This window comes from Thermobia domestica, chromosome 1, assembly GCF_964235325.1.
Source record: "Thermobia domestica chromosome 1, izTheDome1.hap1.1, whole genome shotgun sequence".
Classification (NCBI taxonomy): domain Eukaryota; kingdom Metazoa; phylum Arthropoda; class Insecta; order Zygentoma; family Lepismatidae; genus Thermobia; species Thermobia domestica.
The window spans coordinates 161,445,788-161,471,522 of NC_137454.1; the positions used below are offsets into that span (position 1 = coordinate 161,445,788).

Consider the following 25,735-nt stretch of genomic DNA (forward strand, 5'->3'; position numbering starts at 1 on the left):
ACTGCCCTTAGATGTTATATCATGCCGTTGCAGGATGTCTGACATCTAACAGTTTTCCGTATATCACATGCATATACTTATGTTACCTTCGTCAGCTATATGTTATATACGTCCATTTATATGTGAGATCCTGACCGCCTACATTGTTTCATACGGAAAGTACGTATAGATGGAACATTTATACAGAAAGTATTATAAAACATGCGTTTTCAGTTATACGTCTGCTGTACATTAAGTCCAAAAACTACAGGAATTACGCATGTAACCTATCTTTTTAAGTACGCCACCTACAATTGTTTTCTCAGTGTGATTTTAAGATATTTATGCATTTTAATGAATAACATAAAAATATACTAATATAAAACGTGAAAATTTTAAAACGAAGAATCTTGTCTCTCCCCCTTCCCCCGTAAGAACAAAACTGTAGGTTACTCTACTGAACCAGAAGTCTGTTAAATCCATTCTCTTGAATTTTTGCTTGAAAATGTTGTCACATAATATCTCGATAATCCTCCTCAGAAGCAACTAGCATATATGCTAAAGAGTCTTTGATGGAAAATGGGTCCTTAATCACGAATTCTGAAACAAGATTTTCAGGGAAGTATTCTTGGAAACCTTTCATTTGATTACTAAGATGACCCTTTATATTCACTGCCAGTTCAGTAGGAAGGATAATTTTATTCTCAGTTAAGAAAGTATCCAACAAGGGGGAGGAACTTGTGTATTTTCGCACAACTTTACAAAGGTGATAAGTACCACCCAGCAGTGGTTCGCGTATCACCTATGATACGTGTACCACTAGTTGAGAAATCATGTTCTATACCATACTTACAGTTTGATATTTAAAAAATCAGATGCTATACAGAGTATTCTGAACGTAAAATCGAATACGTGTAATCATTTACTTTGTGTGTTGGTATGTATACCTTAAAGCAACAGTATTATTATTATTATTATTATTATTATTATTATTATTTATGATCATCTTCGAGCAGTTCTGCATGGACACACAACGTTCTTATAACCTAGTGATCACAGATTCGAAACTTATGTTTGGACATTAACAAAATAATATCAATGGTGATAAAATACTTAGTGTATTATTAATTTAACATTCCTTTTATCACATACACTCTCTCTCTCTCTCTCTCTCTCTCTCTCTCTCTGAACTATTTTGCTATTATCAATTTTTACTATTTTATATAGCAGTACACTCTTCCTTTTCTTCCAATATTACACTCGAAGTTGGTTGGGTTCAGTTATCCGATACATATTTCTGTCTGTTTCTTTCCTACAAATGTGGAGATAAATGCGGTTTGGAGAACATCTCGATTGCTGTCTCGTTTATTGGAAGACTGAGCATGACATGTGTCATGTTCTATCAGTAGCGATAAGTCATTTTGGTTACCTTCAAGTCAACGTATATAGATCTCATATTAAATACTTTAGTAGCATTGTATTCCCATAGGCAACGTGACTTCTGAAGTTTCAGAAGTATATCGATGGCGAGATTTCTGATTAACTCTATACATGAGTCATATATTTTAATACGTCTTTATTTACGTATTTTCTAATTGGTTGCCTACAAAGTGAAAAGATTTTTGAATTTTATTTTAAATTTATACTCAAATTATGGCTTCAGTTTAAACTATATTTCTGACAGTAAAATTTTATTATAGAGCATTAAAAAAGGACCTGAGAATAACAATTCTTCTCGTTAAAAGAAAACAGGAAATCATAGTGTATTGAGCAACAATCGAAATAAAAATGTATTACCTATAGATCTGTTTTTTTAAAAAAATAACACAAAAATTATCTTAATTTCCACAATATTTAAGAAATATTATATTAGGCTTAAAGTTTATATTGTTATAATTGCTAATTAGATACTTAAGCCAATCTTTTGCGGTTTTAGTTTCCACAACAAGTTGATTACCTAAATTATTCATAAAATGTTTTTTTTTTCTCCGTTCGCAGTAGTTACGTAAATATTGTATAAGAATAGTAATTAATTTTAGTTCGTTACAAAACAGTGAAATATTGCTAAGTATTACGAAAGTTATCTTCCGAGAAGCAATTATTTCCATTTGAAAGGATTGAAGGTCACAACGATATCTTATCTTCACTCGTGAAATAAGTTACGATATACAAAGTTTTGTATGGTAGGAAGCTATAATTCATAGTTTCCACCAATCGAAAATGTCTTTCTTCCTGTGAATTAGGCCAAATGATAATTGATTGGTTGGTTGATTTTGGATTATATAGCACCGAGGTCATATAAGACGGACCGACAGCTTAAGGTGGAACTCGGACGACATGAGTTTCCATCTGAAATTGAATTTGGCTCTCCCACGCTGAAGGAACACATTCTAACCAGGACCGTAATTTGTACGGACAGAGGGGCACTACCCCTGCATTTACGCTTTCTGCCTTTCAAGAGGGAAGGGGGCATTTCAAGATAAAACTGAAACATGGAGTAAGTAAAGGAATGTGTAAATAAAGCATGGACTACGTTCACAAAATCCGAAAAACACACAAATCTAATCAATGAAGCAAATATGATCTGGGACCATTTTAGTAAAATGTCTTCTACAGTATTAGGGCCTCCCGAAGTACTTTAAGGCTTTAAGTTCGAGCTTTTCACCAGGTGATATTTTAACCGGTAAGGTTTTGGCCACGCGAAATTCTGGCTAGGAGAGATTTTGGACCGCAGTGTTTTGGACGACAAAGTTTTGGGCTCGAGGGTTTTAGGTGCGCGAGATTTTGGGCGGCGAAGTTTTGTCCACGCGAGGTTTTGGTCACGCGATATTTTGGGCGGCGATGTTTCAGCCGCGAGATTTTATCCGTATTCCCCCACTCGGTGCATAAATGGGATTTTGTACTCCCCGCATGAGAAAACAGCAACGTCGAGATCATAAACATTATTAGCTTAATATTAAAGCAATTCCGGCAATAAAGTATTATTAAGCAGATCAAAATAACATTAGTGCTATGTGGCTATAATTACTCAATCTCATCTTTATAATTACTCATCTTTATAATAAACAGTTATGCAAATGATTTATCTGAATTTTTCACGCTGTCAATCAACGCTCTCACAGTTTCTCTCTCTCTCTCCCTCTTGCAAGTGCAATACGCGAATAAAAACTGAGCATTGCAGTTCGATGGCAAGCGTTGCCATTTCTTGTAAATTTACCGTCCAGGAGTTTATACCAAACAATTGAAAATTCCGAACGTACTAGCGATAAATTGATATATATATATATATTTGGTCTAGGAATTAATTCGTGCGGGTGGACAAGAGATGGCGCAACGAACGGAGCGTCCCACAGTTCCGTGTATCCACACATGTGTTGCAAACCCCTGTTATCGCGTATCGTTCGTAGTATAGGGCAGTGGATTAAAGCGTCAACAACACCAGTTTGTAGTTAAGTGAACATGGCGCAATTTGTGCCTGATAAAGTGTTTTTGCGGGGTGTCCTGCTGCATTACTTTAACATGCAGAAAAGTGCGACTGAAAGTCATCGTATTTTGGTGGAAGTGTATGGTGACCATGCTCTAGCTGAGCGAACGTGTCAGAAGTGGTTTGCACGGTTTAGAAGTGGTGATTTCGGCTTGGCAGACCAAGAGCGAGCTGGACAGCCAAAAAAATTTCAAGACGAAGAATTGACAGCATTGCTCGAGCAGGATTCGTGTCAAACGCAGGAACAACTTGCAGCAGCATTAGGCGTTGATCAAACAACAGTCTCCAAACGCTTGAAAGCCATGGGAATGATTCAAAAGATGTCACATTGGGTTCCACATGAATTGAAAGACAGAGACGTTGAAAGACGAAAAACCATTTGCGAATTGCTGCTTCAACGACAGAGCAGAAAGGGGTTTCTGCATCGAATTATTACGGGTGATGAGAAGTGGATCCATTACGAGAACCCTAAACGAAAAAAGGCATGGATGAAACCAGGTGAATCAGGTCCATCACAACCAAAACGAGATATTCACTGTGCAAAGGTTATGCTGTGCATATGGTGGGATATGAAAGGTGTGGTGTACTATGAGCTGCTGCAACCGGGTGAAACTATGAATGGAGAACATTATCGACGACAATTAATGCGTTTGAAGCAAGCTCTGGCCAGAACACGACCAGAATGGGAGAACAGACATGATAAACTTATTGTTCAACATGATAACGCTCGCCCACATGTCGCAAAACCGGTCAAAACCTATTTAGAAAATGTCGGATGGGAAGTTTTACCCCACCCGCCGTATTCACCAGACGTTGCTCCTTCGGACTACTACTTGTTCGATTGCATGAACAACGATTTGATTGGACAGCGGTTTACTTCTTCAGAAGATATCGAAACATGGGTCTCTGACTGGATCGCTTCCAAGGATGAGGACTTCTTTCGCTACGGAATCCGTACATTGCCTGACAGATGGGCGAAAGTGGTGGCTAGCGATGGACAATATTTTTCTTAAGGTATTTATGTATTTTGTGTTTGTACTACAGCTTCAATGTGTGCGTACCAACCGCACGAATTAATTCCTAGACCAAATATATATATATATATATATATATATATATATATATATATATATATATATATATATATATATAATATTAGCAATGGCAGGTGCAAATTGTTATTTAGTGAATTACATAAATCAAAATAATTTGGATGGTGAGTTTAGTTAATTCTTTTAATATTCTGTACTTGTTTGTAGAGTGATATATGTTTGGAATCTCTTGAATTGGAAATAGAGGGGTAAATCTAATAAAATATTAAGCCAGTAAGCAACTCTGATGATGATAAATTACTGCTGACATGCGAAGAAGTTTCTTTCCTTTTTGTTAACTTGTGGTCGCTCTGCGCTTTGTCCTACAGCATTTTCTTGTTCGTTTTACGTTGTAGTTTGCAGAATGAACTCGAGATGACAGAGAAAAACAAGGTAGAAGATGGTTTCTTTCCTTTTCCATATCCTCCTGTCAAAGTAGAATTTTCGCTTACAAAGCAAAAGCTATACTTATTTCCCAATATAAAAAAAAATAGAAAAAGGAAGAGGTATTTGCAAATGAGAGAAAATGCAAAATACTGGAAACACTGGAATACACATAGTAGGGATAAAATGGTGGAAATTTGGAATATGTTACTGACACTTGTTAAAATCCCCATTTTTTAAAAAATCTTACATACTGCTATCTTGTGAAGAGAAAAAAATCTGCCTTCACTAAAAAAAGGTTCGAGAGATTCTCGTACACTTTGATGGATGATCTTCAGGATTAGCTACAAACACTTGTGACCCTTGAACCAAAACGTTCTTCCTTACCCTCATTCTATATAACCATTCTTCTTCATCCTCTTAAAGGAACCTTCTTTTTTTTGCGAAGGCTACTTGAGCATCACATGTACGTACATAAGAAGCATACTACATCTGCAAAATTTCACTTCTTTTCACAATCTACCTGAAAATGTTGAGCTGCCTTCACTGGCGCTTGTCCAACAAGGGAGCTAGATGAAGGGAAAGAAATAGATGAGATCTTTCTCCTCTCTCTCTCTCTCTTAAACCCCAGAGACGCCACATGCCAATCCCTGCTGACAAAGTTGAATAATGTTGGAATGGAAAGATATAAAAGCTATGATCCGTTAAAGCTCTCTTATTTCAAACTATGTCTAATATGCTTCATTATCTCTCATCAATTTGTTCTTCTTCTTTAATATAATATCACATTCTCTCCCTTTTATATGTCACTATTCTTCGAAAATGAATGGTGAAGTTTTTTAGATCTCGTTTCATCATCAAAGAATTTTTAGTAGTTTATTTTCATGAAAGATGCTAGTAAGAACAGAACTAATTAAGTAATCAAATTATTATTATTATTATTATTATTTCGTATGTCCTAAATGTGTTTATTACATGTATGTATGTACAGGGTATTTCAAAACACGGACAACGTTTGGGAGGTGATTCCTGACACCAAGATAAGACAAAGTATAGACAAGATGGGTGCACAACTGCTTCCTTTCGGAGTTATAGGCTGCTGGAAACATGAATAAATCAACTTTAAAGATCCATAACTCCAAAACTATACATAAGTTTGGCTACGGCCATATAATTTGAAGTACTCACAAACTACCTCCGTAAAAATTGTTGCGGAAGTACCGCAGGATTGTGAAACTTATATATTTGGAAAGGTCACATACTAGTTCCTAAGTGAAGTCTTGACCCGGCTGCGGTAGATCCCATGGGTTTGGAGCTATGGATCTTTATAGTTCATTTTTCCATGTTTTCGGCAGCCTATAACTCCGAAAGGAAGCATTTGTGCACCTAGGTTGGTCTATATATTTTGTCTTATTTTGGTGTCAGGAATCACCTCCCAAACGTTGTCGGTGTTGTTTTGAAATACCTTGTATATAATAGATAATACAGGGTTAGCCTAAATGATTGATCGGATTTCAAAGCACCGTTTAATGACAGGTATGCGACGTACAAAGACATGTGATATATGAAAATATAGATAAACTTACCAATTTTTAAAAGCTAGCCTTGTGGCTCGCGTGTACGCTAGATGGCAGGCCTGTGACGGCACTCTACAAGATGGCGCAATGTAGGAGACTTTTTGTGTATTAGAATATGGAAAGTGTTGGTCGGTTGGGAGCGTTCAGCGTGCATTCGTTGTAACAGTTGCAAACGGTAGAATTTGAAATGAAAATATCGCTGCAAAATAGTCAATATTGTTCTCTCGGAATGCTCAGTTCACAGTCTGAATGAACGGTTGATTTTTGTGGGCTGCGCACAAAGCTCTGTCTCACGCGCTTCACGACTTCCTCTGAGATACACGATAGCCCCTTGCTTTTCCCTTTACACAGACAACCAGTATCACGAAACTGGCGAAACAAACGCAAAATGCTCGAGTGATTAGGTGCGTGCGTACGAATGCATCCTGAAGGCTCGTAACCGACAAACTTCGCATATTCTAACACACACGAACTCTTCTTCTGCACTTCTGCATTACCGCCATCTTATAGAGTCCGTCACAGGCCTGCCATCTAGCTTGCACGCGAGTCACAAGATATGTTTTTTAAACTTGGTGAATGTTTCTATCATTTCATGTACATACAACCCGTCTTATACGTCGTATATTTGTCATTAAACAGTGCTTTGAAACCCGATGAATCATTTAGACCAACCCTGTATATCATTATATATAATATGAACCATTCCTGCTAGTCAAGTAGCAAACGTGTATGGCTTTGGTGTAGGGACCCCGGGTTCGATTCGAGATGAGAGATCCTTTGAAATGTGAACACATTACGGTGGTTTGGATTCTATCTTTAGTTAAGGTCCATGTCTCATAACCTTGATGCTGAAATGGAAATACCAATCCAACCAACCAAATTCATTTTTAACACTCTATGAACTTACTTGCAGTTGCTCCTTCTTTTAGTCTCTAAGGAAAATGGATTATTTTTCATTTGTTGTTTTAGTATATTTCATTACTTATAAGAATAAGAAATTTTCTAATCAAAACTTAACGTCTGATACAAGGGCTTGAACGCAGAATTTACTGTTGACGAGGTTTAATGCCGCAACTGGAATCTCTGTTTTCCAGTAAACTAAGATTCCCCATCATTCTATAAACTCCTGGAGTACGGAGTTCTCATTTCCTAATTACAATTGTTAATCTTCCTCAGTTATTTCAATTTTTCAAGTCAAGAGGCCTTATCCCGGCCAAATTAAAATACTGCTAATTTTACAGTAATTATCCCGGGAAAGCCCATACTTACTACAAAGTGGGTATTGAATAATTTTCTGGGTTTTTGTATCCTTTATAGACACTAAATCGAGATTATCAGGAAAATAATTCCATACGTGTACCCAATGCGGAGAAATAGGGGTGTCCCCTGTAGGGGACACTGGGCATTAGAAATACAATGGGCATATATTGAAACAACTATTGACTTAAAAGATACAGGTTTTATTGTAAATAAAATATAAATGAACACAAATATCACTTATACATACAATAACTATACAAAATGCAAAATATTAAATACGGATATTTTGGTATAACATTTCAATACGATGCCCAAAGCAAGGTAGAACAATAGCATTACAGAACGCAAATTACAATAGGGACCTTCAATATTTACTTTTGGCTGTGAAAATCATACCAACAACGAATATGTAGTCCAATCTCACAGTTTTCGCACATGATTCTTGTGTGTTTGTGGCACAAACCACATCTCTTGGTCCTTAGGGTCAGAGTTGAGACGAACGCCATTCGGAACTTGTTGATCTAATGGTGCACTACAAGTGACATTCTTCACAGGTGGTTTCCCATACATACCGCAGTAAATTTGAACAATCATTCTACGAAATTGACAATAAGGGAGTTTTTAACCTTGGCCGCATTCTTTTAGCATTACCCATGCATTATGAGAATGGCATCCACACCAAACGCGAAGAGAGGGAACCACCATTTTTTCTTTGGAAAGCAATTCGCACTGAATGTACATTTTCATCGAATTTGTCGACACCCGCTATATATTTATTGTATTTGGTCTAGGAATTAATTCATGCGGTTTTTAATAAAAATTGAAGCTTTATTTCAAAAACAAAGTAAATGAATACGTTAACAAAAATATTGTCCATCGCTAGCCACTACTTTCTCCCATCTTTCAGGCAATTTACGGATTCCGTGTCGAAAGAATTCCTCATCTTTTGACGCAATCTAATCAAAGATCCATTTTTCGATATTTTCTGAAGAAGTGAACCGCTGTCCAATCAAATCGTTATTCATGCAATCGATCAAGTAGTAGTCAGACGGAGCAGTGTCTGGTGAATATCGCGGGTGGAGTAACACTTTCCATCCGACATTTTCCAAATAGGTTTTGACCGGTTTTGCGACATGTGGTCGAGCGTTATCATCTTGATAAATAAGTTTATTATGCCTGTTATTCCATTCTGGTCGTTTTCAGGCCTGAGCTTGCTTCAAACGCATTAATTGTTGTCCATTAATAGTTTCACCAAGTTTCAGAAGTTCATAGTACACCACACGTTTCAAATCCCACCATATATACAGCATAACCTTTGCACAATGAATATCTCGTTTCGGTTGTGAAGGACCTGGTTCACCTTGCTTCACCCAGGCCATTTTTCGTTTAGAATTCTCGTAATGAATCCACTTCTCATCACCAGTTACAATTCGATGCAAAAATCCCTTTCTTTTCTGTCTTTGAAGCAGCAATTCGCAAACGGTTTTTCTTCTTTCAACGTCTTTCTTTTCAATTCATGTGAAACCCAATGTGACATGTTTTGAATCATTCCTATGGCTTTGAGACGTTTGGAAACTGTTGTTTGCTCAACTCCAAATACTTCTGCAAGTTCGTCCTGCGTTTGACACGAATCCTGATCAAGCAATGCTCTCAATTCTTCATCTTCAAATTCTTTTGGCTGTCCAAATTGCTTTTGGTCTTCCAAGCTGAAATCACCACCTTTAAACCGTGCAAACCACTTCTGACACGTTCGCTCAGCTAGAGCATGGTCACCAAACACTTCCACTAAAATATGATGACTTGCGGTAGCACTTTTCTTCATGTTAAAGCAATGAAGAATAACTCCCCGCAAAAACACTTTATCAGGCACAAAATGCGCCATTTTCAGTTGAAGAAAAAATGTTGTTGTTTCCGCTTCAAGCAACTGACATATACTAAACAAGATGCTCAATGACAGTAGTTTTCAACGCATGTTTGGATCAACGAAACTATGGGACAATAAGCTAGTTACGCCATCTTTTGTAAAACCGCACGAATTAATTCCTAGACCAAATATTTTTGAATAAAAGACGGGCTGTCCACAGATATTTTTGTTCTCCTTCTGGCAACAACAACAATCCTATCTACTTTCTGAGTCGGCAGTACACTATGACAGTTAGACACTACACTCACAATACTATTTTCATGCCATTTCACTAAAACTATATCACTTTTTGCTGCGAAAGAGAACGAATCTTTCTTCTCCTTCTTCAGTACCTCTGTCTTTTGCAACGGTTATTTCTGGATACTGTTATCTCGTACCGTACCAGTGCCTCCATTTCCATGCGTTGACAAAGTTTCAATAAATGGCAATGTTGTCAAAAAGTTATCAAAATAAAAATTGCAAGCTCCAAGGCCTTGCGGTAACCTAGACTCCATATCCAAAACAACACTTGGACATAGTCCAAGATCTCTTGATACGGTAGCTTGCTATACTGAGCTCCCTGATAGGGTTCAAAAGCAATCAAATAACCTGTTCGGGTGGCAGCGACCACAGTTTATAGTCAAATCTTAGTGGATTTCTACAATTTTATGAAGCTTGAGGCTGAAAAGAAAATTAGCTTCACGTAAATTATCACACAAAGCACAACCCACTTACACATAGAAAACGTAATCAAACAGATTGGGCTAGGGAGATTTGATTAGGTTTGGTTTGGTTATGTAAACTTCAACAATACAATGCAATTTTTATAAGTTGTTTAATTTTTTTACTTTACTCACAACAATCATTATCATTGTTATGTAGTAGTTAGATAAATTCATTTTGAAAACCTCTCTGTAGATAAGAAATGTTCTCGAAGGCCTTTTTCGCCTTTGAGGAAAACTGGACGTAAAGCAAACTTAGTATATAATAAACAAAGTATCACGTATCTATTTTGTATACCGTGTCAAAAATCTACGACATAATATATTCAAACTTTGTTCTCAAAATCGGAAATTATACAAAGAAACAGATTATGTACGTACAGTGCCCAGTGTCCCCTACAGGGGACACCTTTTTCTTTTTGCAAAATTATAAGTACTTTAATTCATTTGTGACCAAACCTTACATTTTATGTGTGAACATGAATGTTTCAAGATAATAAATCAAGAGTTTTAAAAAATATAGTTACCTGTTTCCTTTCTTGGCAGCCATTTTCATGCAGTGAAGTGTGCAAACAGCCACTCAGGCCGCAGAATGCGGAATTCTGTACTTCATATCTCCGCCGCTAGGTGGATCTGAGATCCCACCGTAGTGCTAAGTGATCTTCAGACTAGATACTTTCTAAAACTCGAAACATAACCAAAATACATCCTTCAGGTGAAAAATAACAGACGTTTAAACTGCTGTCCCCTGTAGGGGACACCGGGCTTTCCCGGGTTATGTGACATCTTGAAATAGATAAAAGATAACCGAAAAGTGGAACAAGAACGCCCTAGACAATATTATTTTATATGAGATACCGTTATTATGACTCATCTGCTTTCGATTTCCAACCTTTTTGAAAATCGGCATTTATTTTCGCGTTTCTAAGTGGCTGCAAACGGAAAGCTACTAGGTGACTCGTGATAACGGTATCTCATGCAAAATAATATTGTCTAGGGCGATCTTGTTCCACATTTCAATTATCTTTTATCTATTTCAAGATATTATATAATTACTGTAAAATTAGCGGTATTTTAATTTCGCAGTGATAAGGCCTCTTAAGAGCTTATATAACTTGAAACGATGTTCAAAATATTTTTGAGGCTAAAATAGCATAGTTCGTAATACTGTTAATATAACTTTTATGCTTTTCCAAGCATATACCTTTATCACATAGATGCCCTTTGTGTTCTTACTTAAATACAGAGTACCCTTCTACTTTCACCATAAATAAATAACATGAAACAACTATTCCCCAAAAGCTAACACTATCATCACAAAACATATTTAATAACACAACTATTTACTGTCCTAACTACATACATTACCTTAACATGTATGACATCTAATTTAAATGGTTTTAGCCGTTTTATTGAAGTTCAGTACTGTGCTTTTTAAGGTTATTCTTATGCATACAAATAACTTATAACTTTTTTTTTCGACAGGAATTGCCATTGACTGCTTCAAATGTGTGTCCATTGATGGAGACAATCCAGCATGTGATGACCCATTCCATAATAATTACAGCACCTTGATCCTTGAATCGCCATGCCTCGGAGGAAGGAAAGGACGAAATGGATTATTTCCAGCCACAGCATGCATCAAACTTTCAGGACAATATGGTTAGTGGCTTTAACTACAAGTATTATAATACTGCAGTGCTCCACAATATTTTCATGACTCAATATTTTTCATTAATAAAAATTCAAATCCTTACTTTTTCTCGCGCCTTTTCTGTTGTTTTGTCGTTTTCTTAGATTACACAAAATTGTAAAAATTGAGTTAAAACATGTTGAAAATGCGGTAATATAATTGACAGGATATGTAATTATATTTAAAAACTTAATGGGAGCTCTGTGGTTTTTTTTCATGCAGTAATTATTTACAATTTAAATTTGTAGGTAGACTTTGCACCACACTGTAGCTGCATATTAACAACAATGGCACTCACGCAAGGGGTTCACCGGGCCTGAACCCCTCAAAACTTCGTAACTCGGCGTAGATTTGTTGAGTTGATTTTAACGTCCCTTTCAGCTGAGAGGTTACGTGAGACGGGACCTACTGATTAAAGTCGAATCCGAACCATCTGAGCTCCCGCTGAAAATCAAACCCGGGTCTCCCACGCCAAAGGCGCCTACGCTAACCGCTTAACCATGAAAGAACTCTCAACATACACTTTCTTAACAAAACTATATTTGTTTAGCAGAAAATTATTTTGAGCATAAGAATTTGATCTGTATTTCACCTATACTTTTTCTTTTCTTATAAAAACAATCTCTTTTTTTCTTCTTTCTTCGACAATATAGGTGATAATACTTAACAATTACTTATCCTTTTGGGCGCAGAATAACACAGGTTCGATACTAGATAGATGTAGTGTTTTGTAGTTGGATCCCCAACATTGGATTCCTCCCAACAAAAATTACTAAGGGGCGTGCCAGGGCAGTATTTCTAAATTTGCAACGTGATTTATACTGTCTTCATTATAGCATTTAATAAATATATTGGATATTAACTTGATATAAATTTAGTATTACATAACAATTCATTTAGTTTGCTTATACTAATGTCAATGAGCAGTAATTCATATCATATTTGTTAAAAATGATATTGAAGTAAACAAAGCGGCAAGCAAAACAATGCTACAATTGTATGTCCAAAGTAGAAAACTGCTAAAAACTGAGCCATAATTCAAATAAAAAGCATGTTTCGGTAAGTTCAACAAAGTTTTAAAAGAGAAAGCCCTAAGCAAGAGGTGCATTTATAGTCCAGTATAGCTGGCATAATTTTAGGCCAAACTGGGACATAATTGTTGAATTTCTGAAACTTTGCATACGGAGTCTTTGAGGTAAGCGCAACAACATATTAAAAGTCCCCGCATCTCCCACGCTTGCTTCATAAAATATGGCAAACAAGGCTGTTGGACAATCAAACATTGCTGTCAGCATGCTGATGAACAACATAATTTTGTGTTTTTTCTTGCTTCTTGTTGCATTTATAGCAAAAGTCTGTCTCAATTTCATCTCAGTTATACTAGACTTTTTTTATACTATAGTTTGTTAGTGCATTTTCTTTGATAGTGACTAATTTATGCTCATTCTTCTCTTTACGCATCAACTGGACTCCTCGAGTGTTACATTTTTTCTTTTGTGGGTAGCATTTGGACACTTTGTATATCTATTTAGTATTATTTTCTAATTAATTGTTAATTTTGTTGTATTCATTGTAGGAAACAATAATTGACGATTGCGTGTAGATATAGTTTTTTCTTCAAGAAGTGATTTCCAAATACGCCTGCATATACAGGAACTTGCTGTCTTTTTTGTGGTAACCTTTGAAAGATGCACCGTCTGTTGAAGTAAAGAAATGTTTATTAACTCTTATTAAAGCCAGTGAGCAGAGGGGTGATGACCTGCACCAATAGTTATTTAAGTATACAACTGTGTTGTTACACATTGGGTATCGCAAACAATACACTCGACAAACATCTATCATTTCTGACTTAAAGTGTAGTGCTACTGATAACACAGATATTACAACATCGGGACCGTCCACTAGCTCTCAGTTCAGTCCATTTGACTTTAAACGACAATGTATCTTTTGTAGTAAAGTAGCAGATGCAGAGGCAGAAAGGAAACTCTCTTGGCAATATCGAAGAAACATCAGAACCGTAACTCTTTTACAAATAAAGGAAACTGTCAATAAGTGGGCTAGTCGTGGAGACAAGTAGAGAACAGAAGTGCAGTCACGCGTTAAGTGTTATCGATCTTGTTGCAGTCGCCGGATGATACCACGAAAAACGTTTCAAGACTTTCTGTAATCCTAGATCATTATCTCCACCATTCTTTTGAGTATCGACTGAGTCCTTGCAAAACATTGGAAGACCAGTAATGTTGGTAAAGCAAATAACTTTTAAGAAACTGTGTCAGTTCACGAAAATTGAAAATGAGTGTCAATATTCTATGGATGAGTTAATGGGGAAAATGGTTGAATTTGGAGGTGGTGATTTGACGTACAGTGAGACGCAGTTGAAAATGAAACTTTTGGAGCACTTTGCAGATCGCGTAATCATTACAAATATTCCAAGAGGAAGAAGCATAGTGACTCTGAACGATGCTTGATATTGCATAAAGCAGACCCAACGAAAGAAAAAGAGGTGGCACAACTTATTAGACAAGATACACAGAGATATACATATTCAGTGGATAAATACGCAACAACTGACGATATGGGAAAAGGAGGTGCTTCACCCATTTCAGCCTCTCTTCACATATTTCTTCTTCAAAGAAATTATAATGAAGACAAAGAAACACAAGGCATCATGAGAAAGAAAATTCATGCTGATAGGCAATTGCAAAATAAAAGCAACCAGACCTCGTTTATTTATATCCCCGCTACTTCTTGCTACAGGAGTTTTTGTTCATCGTCGATATGCATCTCGCCAACTGGTAAACTTTCTTTACAGCATTGGTTTCAATGAAGACTATAATGAAGTTATGCGGTATGAGACAGATTCTCTATCACATCCTGCAGAGGTTTCTGTAGAATCAAAGGCTTTTGTACAGTTCGTGTTTGACAATGTAGATTTTAGTATCAGAACCGTAGATGGCCAAGGAACGTTTCACAGCCTTCATGGAGCACAATGTATAATGCCACGTAGTGCTGTCCCGTTTCCTACTGATGTTAAGCGGACAAGAACACCAACTGCAGCAATTATTGGGAAATTCGATGTTTCTTCCCATTCTGCCAAACAAAAGTCTGTGTCTGAAGAAATTTATACTGTAGGTGTACGGTGCTTGCACTGATGACACTTGGACACTTGTCGTTATTTCATGTATAAGAAATATGTAGCAATCCAACGCCTGTCTTCAAACTTCAACCCTGCCACATTTCCATCGATCCGATGTAAGTAGCCTAACAAACTTTACTTCTTGCGCTTCTATCATCAAGTGCAGGCATGGTTAGGGAACAGTTTAAATGCAAGTGAATGGTAATGGAAGACTGTGAATGTACAATTTCTTCCAGTTCCGTGCTTTCACCCGTTAGCTCCAGACTTTCTCATTACATTAGTTTCTTGTGCATGCAAAACTGCTTAATGCACATGCCGGTCTTTTATGTACAAGTTTATGTACTTACTGTCGTGGTATCACCTGTGGAAATTCCCATACCTACAATGAATCTGAGACGGAAAATTCAGATGATGAACTCTGTGAAGAAACAAATGTGTGTTCATAGAACGTGCCCGAAGTCAAACGATTTAAGTTAGCTGCTATCTAAGTGGAACACTTTTAATAAACTAATTTGTTGAAGTGCTTTCAAGTACAGTTTTGCGGGGTACTTTTTGTTTAAGATAATATTCCAAAGTAATCTAAATGTCTGAGCAATCTAGGTGAACAGGCTATTATTGATGACGGCTGGGGTTAAAGTCCGGGCATGAGGTGTTTGTGAAGTTTAAATAAAAATGTTATAAAACGACAAAAGAGACAATAAGTTACATACAAAATTTCTAGTTACTAGAATGACCATAAATGTCACAGTTAATAGTGCAATGTAATTAATGAACACATTTACATGAGAGCAAATATGCTACCTTACTTCGTCTTTTTCATTATTTTGAGATAACTTCTGCCCAAGGTGTACTTTAATAATATATTTCACCTCATGATCTTTGATGTATTTGCTGAGAGAGAGACTCCCTTATAAATGCAACAAGTAGCCAGAAAAACATAAAATTGTACGTCCCGTAAATGTGGTTGACAACCATGTTTGATTGACAACCATATTGGATGAAACAAGAGTGGGAGAGGCACAACATTTTAATATGTTGTTAAATACGTATATCTTGGGGACTCAGTGTGTAAGGTTGCACAAACTCAACATTTATATCCGGGTTCACCTCCCAGTTATACTGGATTTTAACTGTGATTGGCAGCCATGTTGGATTATCCGCCATATTGGATGAAGCGATTCGGAGAGGCGGGGACTTTTAATATGTTGTTATATATATATATATATATATATATATATATATATATATATATATATATATATATATATATATACCTTAGGGACTCTGTATGAAAAGTTTCAGAAATTCAACAATTATGTCCAAGTTCACCTCTTAGCTATACTGGACTATTATGACAATTACATGAAATGTAAGAGAGGAAATTATAGCCTGAGAAAAATATACATCTGATATACCTAGTGACCTGGTATTCATATACAATGAATATTTTATGTAAGGTAATTTCGGGTAGTCCCGACACACTAAGTATATTTTCGTCTTCAGACAACTTCAATTTATCTGACTCGAAATGATTGCTCACACTGCAGTACTTTAGAATTCGTCCTCACAGCTATACTACTTTCTATCTCGAACGCAACTTTAATCTGTTCATTTGTCTGCAAACGCTACAGAAACGCAATGTCGGGTTTCCCCAACTTTTTTTTTGGGGGGGGGAATTCCGACACCTTGCTATCAAGTAACTGAATAAAAAGGAAAAAGGCAGTAATACAGGTATAGATACGAATGCCACATATAATGTATTAAAATGCTACAAAGCAATAAAAAGCGCCTGAGCTCCAACCTATAACTTTAGCTTTCAAATCTTTCATTTACGGTTATGTGATTTCACGTTTAACAGAGACAAACATTTTAAGTATTTGTACTTTAAATAGTCTAAATTAGTGAACTATATCTTTTTCACAAAGTTTATGATATAAAATTATTGTTCAAAGCCTTTGTATTTTAATAATCCTTCTCTAAAATCAATGCATGTGAGTTGTGCTTCCATCTTCCGAGTTCTTTTAAACTATATGTTGAGGATATTTATATGTTGTGGCCAATCCTTTCGACAATGAGATCTCGGAAACTACAGGCTCTAGAAAGATGCCGTTTTCACTGATCGATTGCAAATTTTCCGTAGACTGTCCAGTTCTAATTGAATATTTAAAAAGCATGGCCATTATTTCTTTATTACATTTTTAAGGGTACACTGGAAGCGTTGAAATTAAAAAAGAAAAAACTAAAGCATCATATCCTATGCGTCATACATTCCAACACTATATTGTTGTATATTGGGGTTGTATATGTCTCAGGCGTTTGTTTCATGGTCAAATAATGAAAAAGGAAGGATAACTATTTCTCGAGTCTAAGATAAATCTTTATTTTTTGAGTGTTTTTGCCCAATGAACACCATATATAACTGACATTATAATTAATTGTATATGTAATGTATTTGCTTATTACATACTGCATGCAAGAAGAAAGAAAACACTGGTTATACTTGAATTAGAAACTCCAGCCGGAAGTAGGCTTAAATCTTGCAAACGGTGCGAGATATTGAGAAAAAATAATCGAAAAAATCTCCCCTTTATGATACCCCTTGCCGATTTTTTTAAAATCAAGACTTCTTTCACTTGTGTCTGTAAAGGGACATGTACTCCCATGCGCAAAAAAAATTGCGCGTATACTGTAACTCACGATTTTCCGCATTTATTCCTTTTTCCTTACGTTTATGGGTAAAATTGAGTTATTAGTATGTGGAGATAATAGAGAGCAATCCATCTAAGGAGATATTTCCAAAAAATATAATAAAATAATAAAAATATAAACAAAAAACAAAATTATGCTCGGTTTTGTGTATACTGGCAACAATGATTTCTAGGGATTTTTTCAGTAGCACAGCACGATTGCGGAGGGAATTCAGTAGGGGAGTCGAGGAGATGGATAAAGAAACTGGATACTGGACTAAAATGTTGCATTTATTGGTTAAAACCTAGTGTGTAGATTGCCTGCCAAATATAAATTAGCTTCTGTAACTAAGATGTCGTACGAAAATATAGAATTAAACAGAAAAACTCTTATGTTAAGGTTCGAAGCGATACGCACCATGGTTATGAAGATTATTTCTTAAGAAAAAAGAACAAACACAACGTAGCCTCTGTGGTTAGGTGGATAGAGTGGCGGACTCGTAGATATTTTATTATTTTGACACCACATCGAATCCCATTCTCTTTTTTCTTTCTTTCTTTTCTTTTTTCTTTTTTTTTTCAAAACATAATATTTATGTTAATAAGAACCGAAGCAATATACTAAGGACAACTTATTGATATCCAGGATTACAGTATTATTGGTAATAGCTATTGTTTTCAGTTCATGTTGTATAGCTTCTCTCACCCTGTTTTCTTGGGAAAATAACAATTTTGTCTCCAACAAAATGTAAAGGATATATACGGACAGAAAAAGACATCTTAGTATCAAACGTGATTTATCGTGATGAAATGGACTAGTTTGCCATTATTAAAAAAAAAAGTAAATTACTGAAGTTGACTTCCTTTTAGCTTTTAGCTAAAAAAAAATATATTTTTCTTTATAAGACTATACTTTATGAGGCAAGGTGTGTGATCATACCCACAAATTTAGCTAGGGAGTGAAAGATAATCGTTTATACAAACATTTTACAGGTTTAGGTGCGTGAAACACCAATACACCATGGTCTCGCTTATCCGACCATCCTTTGTTACACATACCGTATGATCCGATATATCATTGCAGAAAGCACCAATCGGCAAGAAGAATTGCAAGTTGTGGTCTTAATCTATTTTTCATGCTCTGGAGTACATCGCCTAGCGCGCCCGTCTACACGTTGACTCCTATATGTCTATCATTCAGTGCAGACACGTATCCAGGTTTTCTATTCGGAGGGGGCCCAACACGAATCCTCGTAAGCACGTAATTCTAATGTTTTAAAAATATCAATAATAATAATAATAATAATAATAATAATAATAATAATAATAATAATAATAATAATAATAATGCAACAGTTCTGTATTTCTCTTAAACTTTTTCCTACTTTTCATTTATAAACCGGTTTACTTTGGAAACTGCATTATAGCACAAACAAAATGAAACATATTTTCGAGAGAAATGTAACTAAAGAAAACTGTCTGCTACGTATATCACATAACAAAAATAGCAAGAAGACATTGAGTGTATCGTTCTAATATATTAAAGTTAAAAACAGAACGGAAACAAAATGTTAATCCTATTTAATTCCTGTTCTTTAATTCCAAATGTTATAATGGCATTATGGTATGTTCTTAGAATTATAACAAGACAACAGCACATTGCCCAAAGTTTGGACACTGACTATTAGTAAACTTATATAAAAGAATCTCAAAAGGGTAAAAGCATGTTTATTAAAAAGTGCTTGAGTTTCGGAGGGGGACAGCCCTCAGGCCCTCACGCTGGATACGTCCCTGATTCAGTGCAGTGCAGTTATTTGTTATAAAACATTATTATTAGATGTGTAATATGTAAAATTATATCATAAGTTTTACTTTTAATAGGTCTTTTCTTAACACATCCATATTATCCAGCGCTCTGCCTGCCTGTTTATGTCGGATAAGCGAAATTCTACTGTATTTCCAAAGCTAGCATATACATGAACTAGAATTGTATTGTCCTAGAACAGACAATAGTGTGAAATGCTTATATTAAAAGGCTGGAATAAAAAAAATAAATACTGTTTTGGTAGCGTGAGAACAAATTAAAAACAATTCAATATATTTCCTAGGTATTAGATTATCATCTTATTGTGTCGATATGTATTCTTTTTTTAAACATAGTTTTAAAAGTCATACCATTCTCAATATTCCTAAGGAAATCGAAAGTAAAACTCCTATGTGCCTCTTATGGCAAAGCGGCTTAAGTGCGTGGTCTGAAACGTAAGGTATAGATAGAGTACCCGTACTTCATAAATACAAATCCGGGACGCTACTAAATTACGAAAATCTTTGAAATGTTTAAAATTGAAAGAAGTGTTGAATACTAATTTACTTTTCTCCATTAGATAGAGTTGTTCAAGCATTACGTTATCACATTTTTATTTCTTTCACTAGACCTTCTTCCAAGGGCGCCGATTTCTCTGTAAATTTTTTTCTGGGAGGACATTCAAATGCAGACGATATATATTAGGATTTTAAGGCAAATTGCATTCAAATTATGCCAAATATTGTATATTCATAAATACAAAGGGGGCCTACATGAGCTTGGAAGGGGGGGCCGGCCCCCTAGGATCGGCGCCCTTGCCTTCTTCCTAGTTAAGCAAACGTAAGCAGATGATTTACTCCCTTCCCCTGGTAAGCAAAATTGTTTTTGTTTCTCAAGATTTGTTGTGTTTCGTGAAATAACAGCAGGAATTTCCAGATTACTTAACCATCTAAATGAATGTTTTCACTTAGAGCCATCCCGTCGATTCGCTTTGCCTAGGACTAAAATAAATTAAGGGTCAGTAATGAAAGAGACATGTGGATCGAAGATCTTTCTTTGTTCGAACTTTGATTTTTTCAAATCCATGATGGGAAATTATATTATGTGTACAATTTTCGAAATTAATAATATACAATCGTAAAAATATCTTACAAAACGATGGTTTATTGCAAAATACTTTGACTCAAAGAATAAATTACAAGTAATAAACTTGTTACTTTTCCTGAAGAGTCTAAGTCTTGAATGAGACAGAGGCTCTTCAGCGTAGTGCTTGGAAAGATTGCCTCACTTGTTCTACCTTCCCGTGGCGCAGCCTTGATTCGACTTGATCCTAAACGGATTATTCAGAAGTCGAAGTCGGAAGATGTTTCCCATTTTTCCCAAACACTCTTGGTCGATTACAATCTGCCTCACTTGTGAGGGGACAACCCCATGCCGTAAGCGTCGGTGGACTACCGATAGGCAACTAGCGACATGTCCCCAAAAATTGGTGGTCCCGCAGTCAAAAATTGGTCCCACTTCCGCTTTGAAAATTATACCACCACCGGCAGAGAAGCGACGGAACGCCAACGAACCACAAAATTGTTCTCCTAAAATACGTTAAATCGCCTTTGCATTAAGGTGAGTCTACAAACATTTTTTAAAAAAAGTAAAAATAAAGTGACCTGAGCTGGGAGTGAACCACCAACCTTAGGGTTATTAGTTGCGTGTTCTTCCGAATTCGCCACGGAGGCGATTATGAAGACACAGCTTGTAGAGTGATAAATCGTTGAAGTATTTTTAATATTTCTAATCAGAGTGCTCCATAACCGTGTATATTTGACGATAACTGTTTGGAATCAGATCAAATGCACTCGTCATGTAATTTTATAACAAAATGGCAAGCGTCTATTTACTTTTTTCATAGTTCTCCCATATTCACTTGCTAGTGATCGGCGACAGTTGCCAACTAAATTCATACAATTATACGCACCCATCTCAAGATTTTTCACTTCATGATGTAAAGACAGGAGTTACTCTTGACCCCCGGAGCTCAAGTATTGTCCTTATAATAACAATTCGTCAGGGAAAAGTAATATATAATAATAACCGCATGCACATGACTGGCGACAGTTCGTGTTGGTCCCTTTGCGATTCTCCGTGACAAATCAAAGGAGCGGGGATCAAAATGAAGTTCTCGCTGTTACGTGGTGGTAACTTCAATATCCCCGATTCTAGATATCTGCTTCGACCCGACGAATCCCTGCCACTAGTGGCACACTAGCGGCAATCCTTCGACGCGTCGCTATATTGACGATCGCCATTTACCAGCAAGTGGGCCACTAGGTGTTGGCGACGTTTACGGCATGGAGAAGCTAATAAACAAACCAATAAATAAATCTAAAACCTTATAAAAAAGTTTTCCCAAAATTTACATCTAGCAAAATCATTTGTTGGTATTCCAGAACTGCAAATTCACCGGTATTCATAATTTACTTCTATCGTAGTTTTGATATGAGAATGATGTGTCTGAAACTGTAACACAGGTCATTAACTTTTTTTTTTGCTTTAGTCAGATTTAGCAGTTTTACTTAGCAGTTAGTCAATTTGGATCTGTGATTTCAGAGTTTTAGGGATTTCCTTAAATTTTTCAATTCTACAACAGTTTGCAACTAACACCATTAACGTATCTCTTTCGATATTTCCATAGGCAATGGCTTGGTCACTCCCAGTATATTTCATACAATGGACTACAGTGTCTTACTCCATTAATCCGAACTACATTTAATATCCAACAACTCTGTATATTTTCTCTTAAATCTGCAAACTTTCTACTAGGTTAAAACTGAGTATTTTCTATCTTCTTCCTTTCTTGCAAAAACGAAAGTGTTCTTTAGACAACCTGAAATGATGACTCTATATTACATTATGTTGCATAGGGCATTTTATGTAGCATATCATTTGACAGTTGGACACTTTCTTTTTATATTGAAAGCAACAGGGATTAAGTCCTTCTACACTTACATGAGAAGTAAACAAACTCTTTTTAATTCGTGGAATTGTGCCAATGCACTAGGTCCAGAGAGTTTTTAATTTAAGATTATTATTATTATTATTATTATTATTATTATTATTATTATTATTATTATTATTATTGACTTAGGTTTTCCTGAATATTAAGCAATATTTCACAAAAAGCTGGTATTTTTAAACAAATGTGTTCGATATCAAGTTTTCATAAAGTAGTCACTCTCTCCTATAAATAATTTCAGAGGGGCCGCGGTGGCTCAGTGATAAAGCGTTCACCTTTGGTGCATGGGATCCTTGGTTCGACCCCAGCTCGCACCAAGTGAATTTTGTGGTGGACAAACACCATGTGCATGGGTTTTCTCGGGGTTCTCCCGTTTTCTCCCACTTTCTTCATTCATTTCTCATCATCACCGTGTCCTTTAACCTAGTCGGTATAACCGTGGGTCGTAAAACTTAAAGATTTGATCTCAAATAATTCCAACCCAAACAGTTGCAGGAAGTATGTCATTTCGAATAATACAAACTACTCTATAAAATTCTGAGTATTATTATTTTTTAAATATACAATTCTAGCGGACCTTATTTCTAAATCGAAGGGTAAGAAGACTAAATTCACTCTTGTTATTATAGATTAATTTCAATTGAAGCAGTTAAAATAGTTGGGGGAAAATTAGAAAGCCATACCCTATATTCCAGTGTGCCACAACCGGATAACAGGCACACTGGAGTGCCCAGCAAATTACAAGAATATTTGTCGAGTTTATTTTATTTATTATTATCAACGATTCTCCCATGGATCAGCTGTCTGTATACAGTTAAACAAACAAGTATCACGTTGAGGGAATGAGTGTAATTATTTACTTTAATAGTAATAGAAAGGTATATTTTCTTGTATTTTCTACCGGGAATAACTGCATCCGGTCTAGAAAGCTGGGGCTAACAACGAGGGAACCCGATGTGCCAAACACACACCACTCTATAGTCATGAGTGCCACAAGTCCTTTTCTACGTCTTGGCACCCTAAAGGTTGTTGCCTTCAAAGAGAGAGAGAGAGAGAGAAATAACTTAAGTCTATTGCACTTCCATGTTTAAATAAATACATTATGTAAATAACTGTTTCGTTTTCTGTTTTTATTATTATTATTATTATTATTATTATTATTATTATTATTATTATTATTATTATAAATTTCTTAAGAAGTTGACTGCCATATGTATGCACACTGCTCTCCCGTGCAGCGCCTCGTGTATGATTATCCATACATAAACTATATATTCCAAGTTCGTTGTGTTCGTTCTATAGGTGTGTTTGTAATTAGATGCATATGGCGTAGAAGTCAAAATTTAATGTCCACGCTACGTATATGCAAAACCATAGACAAAGAAATTTATGAACAAAGACATTTATGACGCTAAAACAAAGGGCAAAAATAAAGAATTACTGGCGGATAGTTGCCCGTAGTACACAGGTATTAACGGTTAAGTGTTAAATTTAAACACATAGTTTTAATTAAGCACGAATTTAACTTATAGAGTACAGTGCGGAAAGGCTGAGGAGTTTGCTAGGATCGTTACAATATCGAACCCCGTAAAATGTACTGTAAACCTGTCCGCAAGCCCCCCGTAATGTTCAACAGATGTTGTGTATTAATGCTCATTTCAATGCAAACCTATATAGACCTACGCACTTCAATACTCAACGAAGGTGCAGAGACTATTCATGAGTTCCAGTATTAAACTCTCTCACCCAATGTATTCTCCTAACATGTCTCCCAGCGATTACAATATTTTTTGGTATCTCAATCACTTCCTAGTAGGATAGCTTTAACTAGAGACCACTGATTAACCTGGTATTGGATGTTTCACTTTCTTACCTTTGGAGTTGACAGTCATGGGTTGGACATTTTACACGCAAATATGTAATATTAACAACGTTTCTTCTATAATTTCGTAATATTGTATTATTTCTTTGTATTATTCATTAGCTTGGTTAGACTTGTTTAAACACTTTTCTCTTTGCACCTATTCCTTAACGTTGGATAAAAATACACTAGCTCTCACCGGGAATCAAATCCAGAACCAATGCACTTGAACCATTTGGCCACAACAAGGCACATTTAAAAAGAAGTTTCGATTTTGTTAGGAAAATTGTGATTGGGTGTAATATTTAAAAATATATTTAAGAATGGGTACGGATGAAACGCACTGAATTTTCTCGCTCGAATTTCTTAAACTGACTCGTGTTAGGCTGCAGCTATTACTGAAACATTTATTTGGGAAATGCGAATAAAATAATGTGTTTTAGAAAACTTTGTTCGAAGCAACTTACGTCCAAAAGAAAAGTACCCATTCGTCATATTTCTGTTAGAAATAACTTATGCCATACATTAGAATTATTAAGGAGATAATTGTATGTGAACTATGAGCAAAAGCGTCTGAGTACTTTCTGAGAAAATCGTTAAAAAAGTCATCCCCAAGAATAAAATATCCCTTGTATATCTTTTCAGGACAAACGAGTTATGCTATTTATGAAATACGAACAAAATTGCCAGAGTAATTATCGACAAAATCGTAGGGTAAAACTTGCTCCGAAAAGTAATATACCACTTCTAGCTTTTTAGGATGATGGAATTATACCATATCGTTAGGTTATTTATGTAACATTTATTTATGAAATATGAACAAAATTGGGTCAGGCGTTAATGGGAAAATCGTCGAAGAGTAGGCTATAAACTACCTCTTCTGAATGTTTACAGGACGAACGAGTTGTGTCATATTGTCAGGTTATTAATGATACATTTATTTATAAAATGTGATTGAGAAAATTGTTCAAAAAAATGCATCTCATACAGTAAATTACACCTTACGTATTTTTTCAGAGCAATGATTCATACTATATTTGTAAAAATACAAGCAAAATCTTTACAGCCGTTTTTGAGACTATTTAATGATTTTAAATTTTCATCCTTCAGTAAACTACCCTTATTTTTAGGTGTTGGAGGATAT

The 25,735-nt window shown here is 35.8% G+C and overlaps 1 protein-coding gene across 3 annotated transcripts in view; it reads left to right on the forward strand.

Annotated features, from left to right (window-relative positions):
• The window catches only part of LOC145690438 (uncharacterized), a 467,263-nt gene that overhangs the window by 398,132 nt on the left and 43,396 nt on the right, over positions 1–25,735 (forward strand). For all 3 annotated transcript variants that reach the window (XM_081765329.1, XM_081765336.1, XM_081765318.1), the window contains exon 3: positions 11,886–12,062. In XM_081765329.1, coding sequence (XP_081621455.1) covers positions 11,886–12,062 — 177 coding nt within the window. The remainder of the gene's footprint in view (positions 1–11,885; positions 12,063–25,735) is intronic.